A 13,501-nucleotide genomic window follows, 5' to 3' on the forward strand; every position below is an offset into this window, starting at 1 on the left:
ACAGCTATACTCTGTAATATCATCCTTTAGTTTTTATAGCTCTTACCACAATCTGAAATTATCTTATTTTATTGTCTGTCTCACCTATCAGATAGTAAACTTCCAGAGGGCCTTTGTCTGTATTGATCATTGTCACATCCCCAGCTTCAAGAACATTGCCTGGGGTTCAGTAAATATTTGAACAGATGGATGGATTAGAAGACGCCAGGGGAAGAGAGTCCAGGCCTGAACCTGAGTCTCAGAGGGTGCTGGAGGGAAGGTTGCCTGTATCCCCAGAGCAGCATAAGGTCCCTTGTTGAGGGTTGCAGATTTTGGAGCCAGGATCACATTCTTGTCCTACCTCCCAGCCCTTGGGCAAGGGCAGGGGGCTGACTGCCATGAGCAGGGGCAGGACGCAGTGTCTCCTGAAAAGCCAGTTGAGGCAGTCATGGGGAGGGGCTGAAGACCCAGGGCAGCAGAAGACTGTCAGCCAGAACCTGGGCTGAGGGCCAGGAGCTCATCCCTCCTGCCCTCCTCCCCCTGAGGCCTCCTAAGTCCCAACCTGAAGCCTCAAGTGTTGACATATTGGCAAGGGTTGGAGAGGGAAAGAGCTAAGAGTTTGGCCTATGTGCGGAGAGGGACATCAGAGGGAAGGGCAGGGGGTGGTTGGTAGGTCTGTCGTTGGTAGGTCTGTAGAGCTAGTACAGAGGGAGCCTGAGACCAGCAGGATGGGGGCCAGTGGGTGGGTACAGTTGGGTGCAGGGGTAAAAGATATTTGGGTTTGAGTGCCAAGAGGAGAGCCTGGGAGAGGGGGTGAAGGTGGGATTGCTGGTGGGAAGGCCAGGCACAAAGGAATGTGTAGGGTGTGAGCAAGTGGGGATGGCAGAGTTATATGTGTGGGTGCCCAGGTGTGACAAGAAGCTGCACATGTTTTCAGGTTTTGCTCAAACAAGGGTGACAAGGCCCACTCCCCTTGGAGGACCCAGGGTTCCATCCCAGATCCTGGACACTTGGCTCCACCCAGAATCAGGCCTCCCAGACCCAGAGACCCAGAAGCTTCTGCCATCTCTAGGTTCTGCCTACAGAGGGTGACTAATTGTGCCACCTCTCCAAGCTTGAGCTCACCAAATCTGTTTCCCAGTTTCACGGTCCAGGGACAAAGTCAAATCTCTGGGCAACCTCAGGTGTAGCTTTCCTGCCCTTGTCCAGCACCTGAATGAGGGAGTTTCCCATGCCGGGAGATTGCTGGGTAGGGAAGGGTGAGCTTCAGAATTCTAATCCGCCCCGAGATTGAGAGGTGGGATTTCTCCTTCGAAATGTACTCCATTTCTCTTTTCCACCTCTCTCTCTGCCCCACCCTACCATCTTCCATCAGCCTCGGTCCCTCTCCTCAGTGCTTCATTCCCATTTGCCACTATTTGATTCAGGACTTTGGCATCTATCTCCGTACGTGAGATTAGCCTGGAGTTGTCCTTTCTCTGCTGGTTTTAGTAACGTGGCTGTGCTGTTTCCTAGAGTGAATAGAGGAGGTTTCAGTAGCTGAGCTACCACAGCGCCCCCAAAGCACTCCCACCAAGCATGCAATATGCGATGTGCGCATACACAGTGTGCTTGCCGCTCCACAGGGCCTCAGAGCACGTGCCCTACCCACAGCCTCTCAGCACAGGAGCTGCTACTTGGCTTCCCAGCTCTGCTTAGGCTCTGCAGCAGGTCCTGTAGAATGGCAAATATTTGTTCCCCATGCTTCAGCAAATCTTGCCCATAAAATCATCGGGATCTGAATCAGCCTTTGGGAAGATACATCTTAACTCCTTGGTTCTCCTCTTGTTATTGGCCTACTCAGATTTGCCATTTCTTTTTGTACCAGTTTTGATCCCTCATATTTTCTAAGAAAATTTTAATTGCATCTAGCTTTTCATATCTATTCTTGTAAAGCCGTACCAAATTGATCTCTTTTCAGTCCTGGTTTTATTTGTGTACGCTTTTCCCCCATCTTGATTATACATGTTAAATTTGTCCCCCTTTGTTCTGTTTTTTTGGTCTTGGTTCGTTGAAATCTCCCCAGCTGTACACTCAATTCATTTTCAGTTCCACCTTTCCCGGGCCATCCAAGCAGGAGGGCTTCACCCTTACTCTGTGCCATGGCAGGTGCTTAGCAAACTCAGTTCTCATGGAGGTCTGGGGAAAGAAGAGGTTATGTCATTCTGCCCCTTCTCGCTTCCACACCTCTCTCTGGGATGATGACTCCTTCCTGGCCTAAACCTCACAGCCCCTAAATCTTGGTCACAGCTGTGTGTCAACCGGCCCTGCAGGTGAAGGTGCCTGCCTGTGAGTCACAGGTGTGCAAGCAAGCCCCCACCTCCCATGCTTTGGGGGACGGGAGCCATCTGTCTATTTGTTCTTCCCCTAATGTTTACTGAAAGCCTGCTTTGTGTCAGGCACAGTTCTAGGAGCTGGAGGACCAGTGGTGAACAAAACAGAAAAGAATGGGCCCAACGGGGAGACAATGAACAAGTAAGTAAGTCAGTAACTAGATCATGGAAAACTACATGAAAAACCATAAGGAAAAGAACAGAGTGCTGTGAGAGGATAGGACTTGGGGGTTGCTCTAAGACTGGGGATCTGAAGAAACCTCAGGAGGTGACATTGATTCATTCATTCTGGTATTATTTATTGAGGGAGTACCTTTCAAGTGCCAAACATTCTTCTAGTCAACAGGTATAAAAGTGAGGAAGGCATGGGCTTCCCTGGTGGCGCAGTGGTTAAGAATCTACCTGCCAATGCAGGAGACATGGGTTCGAGCCCTGGTCCAGGAAGATCCCACATGCCGCGGAGCAACTAAGCCCGTGCGCCACAACTACTGAAGCCCGCGCGCCTAGAGCCTGTGCTCTGCAACAAGAGAAGCCACCAGAATGAGTAGCCCCCGCTCGATGCAACTAGAGAAAGCCCATGCGCAGCGACGAAGACCCAATGCAGCCTAAAATAAATAAATTAAAATAAATAATTAATTAATTAAAAACAAAAACTGATTTTTAAAAAAAAAAAAAAGTGAGGAAGGCAGACAAGCACTCTCTAGTGGGCAGAGACAATTGGCAAGCTAACAAATGAATAAACAGGATGATTTTTAGAGAGACATATGCTGCGTGGAAAATATAGACTGTAACCCTAGAGCAGTTTTGCACACTGGAATACTTAACCCAGGATGAGAAGTCAGACAAGGCTTCCCGGACGATGGGTAGACGGAGGGAGTGGGGGTGATGGCAGATAGTGACTGAGAAAGGAGAGAACTTTAGACGTGGAGTTAGGAGGGCCTCTCTTAAAGGGTGGCACCTGAGGGAAACCAAGAGGCAGCCAAGGGAAGACCTGGGTAGGACTTCCAGGCACAAAGAAATAGCTAGGGTAACTATCCAGAAGAGGGTCCAGAACGGCATGGAGCCAGTGTGCCCAAAGAGAAGAAAGAAGAAAGAAGACAGCAGAGAAAGGGCTTTGAAGACCAGTGTAAAATGTTGGATTCCATTCTAGACGCCAGGGGTGGGCTTGGAACGGTGGTACACGGCCACACGCCTCGACTGGGAGGGGGCCTTCGCGCTGCCTCCTCTTGTGACGTCACTGGACTGTGACGTCACGGCAAGACGCTCCAGCTCCTCCAGCCCCCGAGCCCCCGTCTCGCAGTAACATCGCGGCGGGTGCCGAGGCAGCTGGCTGGGCCATGAAACCTTAGGAGGCCATGTCGAAACGCGACGTCATCCTCACCAATGTCACCGTTGTCCAGCTCCTGCGACAGCCGTGCCCAGGTGAGGGAGGCGGCGGAGTGCCCCCAGGGAGGGGAGGGAAGGGCGGTCGGGGAGCTCCTGTAGCCGGGTCTGAGTACCCGCCGGCGAGCGGCGCACCAGTAGTGTCCACCGGGAGCCGGGCAGGAGGTGCGGGGTGGCCTTGCCTGCCGGGGCTCTTCCATCCGGAGCAGCTGCCCTTGCTCCCTCCAGCCCCACCCTCCTCACCACCGGCTTTGCCGGCAAAGTGGTTTCTATGGCAATGGTGGAGGGGACGAAGACCCCTGCCCCCAGGTTGGGTTTTGCACCAATAGCGCGGTGGAAGGGTAGAAACAGGCCAGGAGGGAGGCCGGAGCCGGGTTTACGAGGGGACGCCTCTGAGGACGGCCGCTGGTTGTTGAAGCGCCTGGGCGAGCGAGGTTTCACATAAAATTGACGCTGCTGCGAAAGAGCCGCTTGGGGATTGGTGGACTTTGTCCTCCCTGGATCGCACAAAGCGAGGACACTTGAGCGCGCCGGGTGCCGAGCACTTTACGGGTGTGCGCTCAGTGAAGCCTCACAGCCACCTCTGAGGCCCGTGTTTAGTGTCCCCATTTTACAGGGCGGCCACCAGATGTAAGAGGACACAAAGCGCGTTTCTGGGTCTCCGCACGGGAATAGTGGAGTTGGGACTCGGGGGTCCCTGCTCGCCCTACCTCCCCCGGCCAGAGGTGCGCGCACACGCTCCAGCCAGACGAATCCAGGCCTTCCGGAGGGCCACCCCATTCGCTCCCGGCCTCCTCCCTGGCCTCGGGCGAGGCAGTCGGCGGCCTCATTACCTCAGGGGTGGGCGTGGCCGACGTGGGGCGGGGCTTGGGCGGGGCTCCAGGGTCCTGGAGACTCTGCTAGACGCAGCAGCAGGCAGGTTAACAGCTGTGGGCCTTGAAAACCCTCCCTGCTTATCACTCGCTCAGTGATCTCGGGCCTCGGTTTCCCCTCTGTGAAGTGGGTATATAGCACGTACCTCACAGGATTCAATGAGCTGATGCACGTGAAGAGCTCGGCACCGCACCTAGCCCTTGGTGGCACCCAGGAAATGGGAGCGTCACTGTAACTGGTAGAGAGCGCGCCCGATCCAGTGTTTCACCTACCCGGTGAGGCTTCATCACTGAAGCTCCTCCGGGCTCTTCCTTCCCAGCACAGCAGCTCTCCTCCAGCCCATGTACCCCACCCTGGAGCGAAGGGAGAAGGGAAGGCTGGGGGAAGTTGTGAGAGAAGGACCACCTGGGTTTTCTTTTGAAAGGTCACTGAGTGGGCTCAGATCCCCACTCTTCACCCATATGGACAGATCTCCCCTTTTCATGAGAGCAGAAACAGAACCCCCAGGAATACAAACGTTCTTAAGGTCACCAATAAACACTGACTAATACCATTATGAACTTGTAGTGCTACTGGAAACACGCACAGCCCAGCCTCACGCCACAAGGTCTGTGGCAGCCTGGAGAGACCAGGGAGAGAGACAGGTTGGCTGACCCCCAGCTCCTATCCCCACCCGCGCCAAGGTGCCTTTGATTTTGGTGCCAAGCGCAACTCCTACCTTCATCCTCCAGGCTCTCTCCAATCCCTTCCCTCTCCCTTTCCTCACGAATACACTTCATGTCAGACTTTCTCCCCTCTATTAAAATCAGCACCTACTGGGCCTTGAGATCTCACTGAGACCTTACAGTAGCCCCCAGGTGGCGGGTCAGATGTGACATCAAGAAACAGGCCAGAGTTTCATTAACTTGCTCAAGACAACTCAGCTGGCAGGTGGCTGAGCCAGAGCTGACATCCAGGCCTGACCGCCAGCTTGAAACCCTCTACCAGCTAGGCCCCTGACTGCTGTCTCCACCACGTTTCTCCTCCCTACCTGAAGCCCTCACCTGTAGCTCAGGTAGCACAGCTTCAAGCACAGGTGTTCTTGATGCAGCATAGGTGCGGATCTGTGTGTCTGGAGAGGCAGAAGCTGATATGGGTTTCCATTTGTTTCATATATTACAATAGACCTGTGTTTCCTAAACTTCTCTGAGGGTAAGAATCACCTTTTTGGAAACAGGATTCCTGGGTCTGAGTGCAAACCCAGAGTCAGATTTCCCTAGGAATCAGCCTCCCGGTGATTCTTACCAGAACAGTTTGGGGACCACTGGACTAGATCGATTATCAGGCAAGTTTGGGAAATGATCTTTGAAATATTAATGTACGTGGAACGTTTCCTAGACTCTATCATAAGCACTACATGTATCACTCATTTAATCCTCACGGTGACCCTCGGAGAGAAGTACTATTATCATCTCCATTTTACAGAGGAGGAAACTGAGGCACAGAGACTATCACCCCTAAGCAATTGTTAAAAATATGTACCCACTGAGTTAGAATCTCCGGGGAAGAGGCCCTGGCATGGATATTTTAAAGCAAGCCCACCCCCTGCTCATTCTGTTGATCAGGTCGGTTTAGGAAACACTGGGCTACATGGTTGGCCACTCAGGGCCAGGAGCCAGCAGCAGGTTCTGGGTGGCAAAGACGGCTCATTCTGTCGCAGTCATGGTGCGGCCCACTGCCCCTCCCCCACTCCCAACAGTGACCACAGCACCACCCCCACCGGAGCCCCAGCCAATCAAAGAGCAAGTCCCACCACCTCCGCCTCCTGCACCTAAGGTTTCTGTGGTTCGGGAGCTGACTGTTGGCATCAATGGGTGAGTCGCCCCGGCCCCTGACCCATTCCTGAAGCTTTAGGGCCCGGCCTCTCCTCAGTCACTAACTGGAGCATTTCATCATGTCTCAGCAATGCTTTCATTCTGCCCATCCTGGAAAAACAACAGGGATAAGGTAAACAGGGCTCCACCTTCAGAGAGCTCACATTCCGGCGGGAAGTACGTAAGACTGAAGAGGGCAGTGTTAAGCCGGGGAACTCAGGGAAGGCCTCTGGGAGGTGACACTGGAGTAAGGCCTGAGTGACAACTGTGCGGCAAGCAATGGCTGTGGGGCGTAGGTGGCAGCTCAGTGTAATAAGGACGGGCAGGAATTCAGCATGGCTGGTGTGGCACAAGCAAGGGAGAAGAGGGAGGGCAGCGGAAAGCTGGCAGGGGCCTGGCGGACCGTGGTAAGGAGTTTGGACCTGGCTTTGCTGTTAGAGAGTGGTGGAGGTTTTCAGGTCAAGAGATATAATCTGACCTGAAGTTCTACAAGATCCACCGAGCTACAAGGTTGGGAATAGGGGTATAGGACAGATGGTCAGAGGAAGCGCAGAAAGCAGTGAACAGGCTGGTGAGGTCATCTGGGCAAGACAACGCTGGCCCGCACAGGGACGGCTGCCGCCTTCCCCACCCAGACCCCTTGAGTGGGACTCTTCTCTGTTACCCCCTTCCCCCTCATCCCCTCCTCTGCGTGCTGGCTGAGCATTCTGAGGACAACCCCCTCAGCTTTCGTTCCTGGACAGATTTGGACGCATTGGTCGCCTGGTGCTGCGTACCTGCTTGGAGAAGGGTGTTAAGGTGGTAGCAGTGAACGATCCATTCATCGACCCAGAATACATGGTGAGCAGCAGACAAAGGGCAGGATCGGGGAGAGTGGGACCAGGGTGGGGAAGGGGTTCAGGGGAGCTCTGTGGAAGGCTCCCAGCTGCCATGTGGAACCTTCACTGAAGTGGGGACTCCCTGGCAATGCTCGCTCCCCGTCCACCCCAAGTCTAGGAGCCATTCTGTCTCCTGCAGGTGTACATGTTTAAGTATGACTCCACCCACGGCCGATACAAGGGGAGCGTGGAATACCGGAATGGACGGCTGGTCGTCGATAACAATGAGATCAGCATCTTCCAGTGGTAAGGGCGGCTGTCTTATGCAAGCCTGCAACATACTAATGCAGGGGATGTAGAGGTGACTAGAAGGGGATCCCAGCCTCTCATATGGGGTTCATAACCCCCCAAATTGTGTGTGCACATGCCTCTGGGTACTGGTTTGGAGAGGGGGCCCACTGTACTCAAAGTACTTTTTTATTTAACACACATGTGCGTGTTTTCTCTCAGGCCTATCAGCTCAACCTGTCTAAAACTCAACTCTTGATTATCCTTCAACCCTCAAATCTATTCATCTCCCTGCCCGGGAAATGGCATCACCATCTAGCCAACTGCTTCCACTCAGTTCCTACATAGGAGCCACAGAGACCTTTTCAAAACATCAACTGGACCTGGTTACTCCCCCACTTAAACCCTCCAGTGGCTTCCCATCACCCAACAAATACAATCCCAGCTGCTGACAGGGCCTCCCACCAACTATATGCCCTGTTCCCCAGCCTTCCCTTGTCACCTCAGCGACACTGGCCACCAACCTCCCGGGACCCTGCGCCAGCACCTTTTCTTAAAACCCACTTCACCTAGCTCTCACTGATACAAATACTCCTCCTTCATTGGAAGATACGTTTAGAATCTGCGAGTCAAAAGCAGTAACACTGGATGTTTAATAAGATTCAAATACATTTTCAAAATACCAAAAAAATTAAAAATTTATAAAATGGGAAACAGTAAACCTACTTTATCTTTCTAATGTAAATTATCCGCCACTGCCGGCCCTGGGGCTGCCTCCAATTTCCAATTTTACACACACGCACACTCGTGAGCTCTCTCCAGCCCCAGGCAAGATCTGCAGCCTTCCCAGCACTCCTCCCAGCAGGTCCACTCTCAGCCCCGCTGTTTATTTGTGGTCAGGTGGTCAGGGATGGGTGGAGGCGGGGACTGGAGAGTCAGTGAGAATGGGAGAAGCTGCTTGACCCAAATTTGAAATCATGACAGCAAAAACAATTCCAAATTCCAGCAGAGCAGTCATTACTCAGACATACTGTGTCCTTTCCTTCCTCAGCCTGGGCGCCATCGTTGCCGCCACCCGGGGTATTTTCCCAGCGCTGCCCCGTCCCCACACAGCCGCCCCCTCAGTGTGTGCCCCGCTCAGGTGCCACCTTCCCTGGTGACTGCAGCACCTCTTCCCCCTTCCCCACTGCTCTCCATCGTCAGCACGAGCTGCATTGCTTGTGTGTGTACTTTGCCCCGCTCCACCCTTTCCAGTTGGGTGACCCTGGGCAAGGCAATGAACTTCCCCAAGCCTGTTTCCTCATGTATCTGATAGGGATGCTGAGCATACCCACCACAGCCATAGCAGGGAGCACGGCCAGAGGCGTGTGGGGAGCACCGGGAAGGGCTCACGCAGCCTCCTTGCAAGGAGGGCCCTGTCAGCCTGCGGCACCACTGTTGCTCTGGCACCCGCGGGCGCAGGCCCTGGCCCGGGGTAGACTCAGTACTTCCTTGAAGAATGAACAGAATCCTCAAAACAAGCCCCTGGGCAGGAGGGCAGGGCCCATGACAGCCTAGGGGAAGGGGCTGGGGTCTCCAGGGGCACCGACTCTCTGCCCCATGCCAGCTCAACAACTGCTACAAAGGAATTTGTTGAAGTGCCCTTCCCCCAACTTGGAAGGCAGGAAATGAGGGGGGGGGCATCAGAGAAGAGCTACTTGGGTCAGATGATGAAGTGTGACCTGACAGATGACCAGGGAGCAAGAACCATGTGTGGTGGCCCAGGGAGAAGAGAGGAAGCCGCTCATTCATTCATCCCTAGGGCCGGCCTGCCTGTGCTCCCAGGCAGCTCTGCCTCTACTCTTTTCACCTCTGTCCTGGCTCTTCTGAAAAATGCCAGTAATAACAGTACTTACCTCAGGTCATCAGGGTTAAAGGAGTTCAATACAGGTAAAGCACTCAGCACACAGGCACATGGCAGGTGTTCAGTAAACATGTGTAGAATGGCTAATAAAAAAAAACCACACACATTGACTGAACCCCTCTGGAGGGAGCAGACCCAGCCTTGCTGCCATGGAGTGCTCTAGATGAGACAGACACTAACAATCACAAAAGCAAATACCGCAGTTGTGATAAAAGCTGAGGGAAAAGATTAGTATAGAGTTTACCCATATATTGTTTGTTTGCTAAAGCCAAGTAGAAAACAGCAATAGTAGATGTTTAATATGTTTCAGACACAAATGTTTGATATCGAGTGGAAAATGTATATTGATAAAACAAGAAACAGAAAATCTCCTTTACCTTTCCAATATAAACCACTAGCCACTGCTAGCCCCAGGGCCGCCTCAAGGCTTCAGCCCCCTGGGAGCTGCTCTCTGGATGTGCTGTGTGTTTTCAGACACTTGCCTGGCCTCTGGTAGCAGGATCCCTGTTGCAGGAGCTGAGTAGTCAAGAGAAGAAGGGCTAGGAGGGCTGTGATGAGGTTGCCAGGACTGAAGCCAGAAGCAGTAGGGCAGGCCTCACCCTCCTGGGGTCTACATCCTGGGCCGCATATGTAGAAAGGGCCTGACCTGGCTGGGAGTAGTCTAGACGGTCCCCCAGGCGGGGCTTGAGGCCTGAGTTGGGGAGGTGGCGGCTTGTACCCAGGCATAGCAGGTACAGTCAAGAAAAGTGGCCCACTAGGGGGGTTAGCGATGAGAGGCAAGACCAGCAGGGTCGGACCCATCTGGGGCAGCTAGGGATGTGTGGGGTGAGGGGAACAGCCGGCCAGGCAGGAAGGTGTCTGGTCAGCCTTTCAAATGGTGAAGGCCATGGACTATGAAGGCGAGAGACTGACTCACGGTGCTACCGCCCCTCCACAGCAAGCAGCCCAAAGAAATCCCCTGGAAGTCCGTCGGGAACCCCTTTGTGGTGGAGGCCACAGGCGTGTACCTGTCCTTAGAGGAAACTACAGTAAGTCGGGGACAGGTGCCCAGGGCTGCCCGGGGGGTGTGGCACTTGAAGCACCTCATGACACCTGTGCACCTTCCCTAGGCCCACCTTGAGGCAGGTGCCCTGCGTGTGGTCATCTGTGCGCCCTCTCCAGATGCACCCATGTTTGTCATGGGGGTGAACGAAAAGGACTACAACCCCGGCTCCATGAAAATTGTCAGGTAATGGGCAGCAACGTTCTGAAGCGTGCGCCTGAAGGACAAGCCAGCCTGCGGTGGGGAGGAATCCGACTCACCCTCCCCACTCCCACTCCCACTCGGCCCCTGGTGCTCTTTTCACATCAGTCCACTTCTCCTCCCCAAAGTCTTAACAGCCATCTTGTTCATGTTACCCTAAAAGCATCCGTTAGAACTGCGCGACTCCCGGAGAACATGCTTGGGGAGCTTCCCCCAGCTGCACCTCTGGTGCCTCCTTCGGTCTGACGGCATCCCCGATGCTCCCTCACCCCCAGCCTGACTTTTCACAAAACCAAGCCTGTGTGCAAACCCTGAAAGGAGGTAAGGGTGGAGGGGTGGCTCTGCGACTCACCTCACAGTGCCTTGCACACCCGGGCCGTTTCAGCAACGCATCCTGCACCACCAACTGCCTGGCCCCCCTCGCCAAGGTCATCCACGAGCGATTTGGGATTGTGGAAGGGCTGATGGTGAGTTGGGGAGGGGGGCTGGGGCAGGAGGCATGGCTGGGAAACTGTACCTCTTCCTCCCATACTCGCTTAGTGTGTGGAGTTAACAGGGAGAGACTGGTTTGGGGAGGAGAAGCCCACCAGTGGTGAAGTCTTTTAAACTCTGGACCCTGCCTGCATGTGCCCCTCCTGTGACGGTGGTGGAGGCCCCGCCAGTCTCCACACCTGGGTCACCACCCTGCGCCTGGGAAAAAGAGGCATGGGAGCTTGGGAGCAAGAAGGCCTCACCTCGGCCCTCTTCTTCCCCAAGACCACAGTCCATTCCTACACTGCCACCCAGAAGACAGTGGATGGGCCATCAAAGAAGGCCTGGCGAGACGGACGGGGTGCCCACCAGAACATCATCCCGGCCTCCACGGGGGCTGCCAAGGCCGTGGGCAAAGTCATCCCAGACCTCCAAGGGTATGAGGGCATGAAGCTGCAACAAGGGTGGGGGGTGCAACCCAGGAGGACTGGACTAGCCCCCAATCCTTGAGGTGTCTACTGAGCGGAAAGCAGAGACAAGGGGGAAATGATGGAGAAGTCCCTGGGTTCTGACTCCCGCCCCTGATGTGGGATTCTCCAGGAAGCTGACGGGAATGGCGTTCCGAGTGCCAACCCCAGTCGTGTCTGTTGTGGACCTGACCTGCCGCCTGGCCCAGCCTACCCCGTACTCAGACATCAAGGAGGCCATAAAAGCAGCAGCCAAGGGGCCCATGGCTGGCATCCTTGCCTACACTGAGGATGAGGTAGGGGCTGAGCAGAAGGGACCCTGGGAAGAGCCCTCTGGGAAGGGAGCGTGATTTTCCATTTGCCAAGGAGTTGTTTGCAGCGTATCAAGATAGGAACTGCAGGGCTGGGAAGGTCACCTCTCCCTTACCTCAGAGTCTTTGCACTTGCTGCCCCTTTGGTCTGGAAAGCTTTTCCCTCAGGTGGCCACATAGTCTGTCCTCACCTTCTCCAAGTCGCTACTTCAACCTCTCATCTCAGAGAGATGTTCTTTTTGTGACCCTTTTCCTTACCTGAAATGTCATTTCATAGTCACTGTTGGCCCTGCTAGCATGTACACTCCAAGACAACAGAGACTTTGGGCCTCGTTTTTCACTTCCATAGCTCCAGCCATCTTCCCAGGGCCTGGCACATAGCAGGTGCTCAGTACATGCTTAGTGAACAAGACAAGGGCTCCCATTTCTCAACACTCGCTCGGGGCAGGCCACAGCCAGATGCCTTCCCTGTGAGGAATGGATATCGCGTCTCTTTGCTCCCAGAAGCGCCAGCTCTGTCCGTCCACCTTGGTGCTGTCTCCCCGCTTTAGCTCCTGAAGGTCCACCCTCACACAGCTGCCAGGATCTCTTAAAGAAATCAGATCACATCACCCCCAGAGCTGAAAACCTTCCTGTGGCCTTCCACCATGCTAGGGCCAAACCCCCAGGGCCTTTGTGCTGCACTTCCTTCCACCTGAGACCCTGCTGAGGGCTGGAGTTGACCAGATCCTCCTAATCATCCAGAGCCAGGCTCACTGCCTCCCCTCAGGGAGGGCCTCTCGCTGACACATTCCACGTGCATTTTTCCCAGGAAGAGATGTCTGTTGGTGCAGCATCAGAGGCTGTTTGCAGTCTGTATCCTTTGGCCGGTCCCCTACCTGAAAAGCCCCCATCTGTCTTCCTCATACCCTGTCCCCAGAAGCTGGACAGAGTGGGGCTCCATCAAATACTGTAGATGAATGGATGTACAGTGTGCTCCACGAGCCTGAGCTCCTGGAGGTCCCTGCTCTGCGACCCACGCTTATCTTTGAAATTCTGATCGCCAGGTCGTGTCCACGGACTTTGTTGGCGATACCCATTCGTCTATCTTTGATGCTAAGGCCGGCATCGCGCTCAACGACAACTTCGTGAAGCTCATTTCCTGGTAAGGGGGAAGAAAGGGATCAGAGAACGTGAGGGGAGGCTGGGGGTGGTCGGGAGGGATCCCCTGAATCCCCTCCATCCCTCCCTCCCTCCCCAGGTACGACAACGAATATGGCTACAGCCACCGAGTGGTGGACCTTCTCCGCTACATGTTCAGCCGAGACAAGTGAAGCAGACTGGCCCGCCTCTGTTTCCCAGTGCTCCCGGGCCGGTACCCGTCTCTCCCGTCCCCGCCCTCGGCCCCCCGGGGGAAAGAGGGGCCCGCGCCGCTGGGCCAACGGTGAAATAAAAACCTAGAGTGCTCACAGCTGCGCCCCGTGTCTCTGCGCCGGTCCAGGCGAGGTCGGGTCCGGGATCCAGGCCCACCCCGCACGCGCTCCCTAAGCCCCCGCCCTGA

The 13,501-nt window shown here is 54.6% G+C and overlaps 1 protein-coding gene across 2 annotated transcripts; it reads left to right on the top strand.

The window, feature by feature from the left end:
- Positions 1-3,658: 3,658 nt before the first annotated feature.
- Positions 3,659-13,374, top strand: GAPDHS (glyceraldehyde-3-phosphate dehydrogenase, spermatogenic). Of its 2 annotated transcripts, XM_068528606.1 has the most exons (11): positions 3,659-3,773; positions 6,346-6,460; positions 7,204-7,300; positions 7,478-7,584; positions 10,407-10,497; positions 10,579-10,697; positions 11,098-11,179; positions 11,469-11,620; positions 11,784-11,946; positions 13,008-13,105; positions 13,202-13,374. In XM_068528606.1, the coding sequence occupies exons 1-11, from the start codon at positions 3,707-3,709 to the stop codon at positions 13,272-13,274; spliced, it is 1,164 nt and encodes a 387-aa protein (XP_068384707.1). In that variant the 5' UTR covers positions 3,659-3,706; the 3' UTR covers positions 13,275-13,374. The 2 variants fall into 2 exon arrangements, with proteins under 2 accessions (XP_068384707.1, XP_068384708.1); XM_068528607.1 differs by lacking the exon at positions 3,659-3,773 and having other exon boundaries at positions 6,459-6,593; positions 13,202-13,373.
- The last annotated feature ends 127 nt before the right edge of the window (positions 13,375-13,501 follow it).

This window comes from Eschrichtius robustus, chromosome 19 (genome assembly GCF_028021215.1).
Source record: "Eschrichtius robustus isolate mEscRob2 chromosome 19, mEscRob2.pri, whole genome shotgun sequence".
Lineage (NCBI taxonomy): Eukaryota > Metazoa > Chordata > Mammalia > Artiodactyla > Eschrichtiidae > Eschrichtius > Eschrichtius robustus.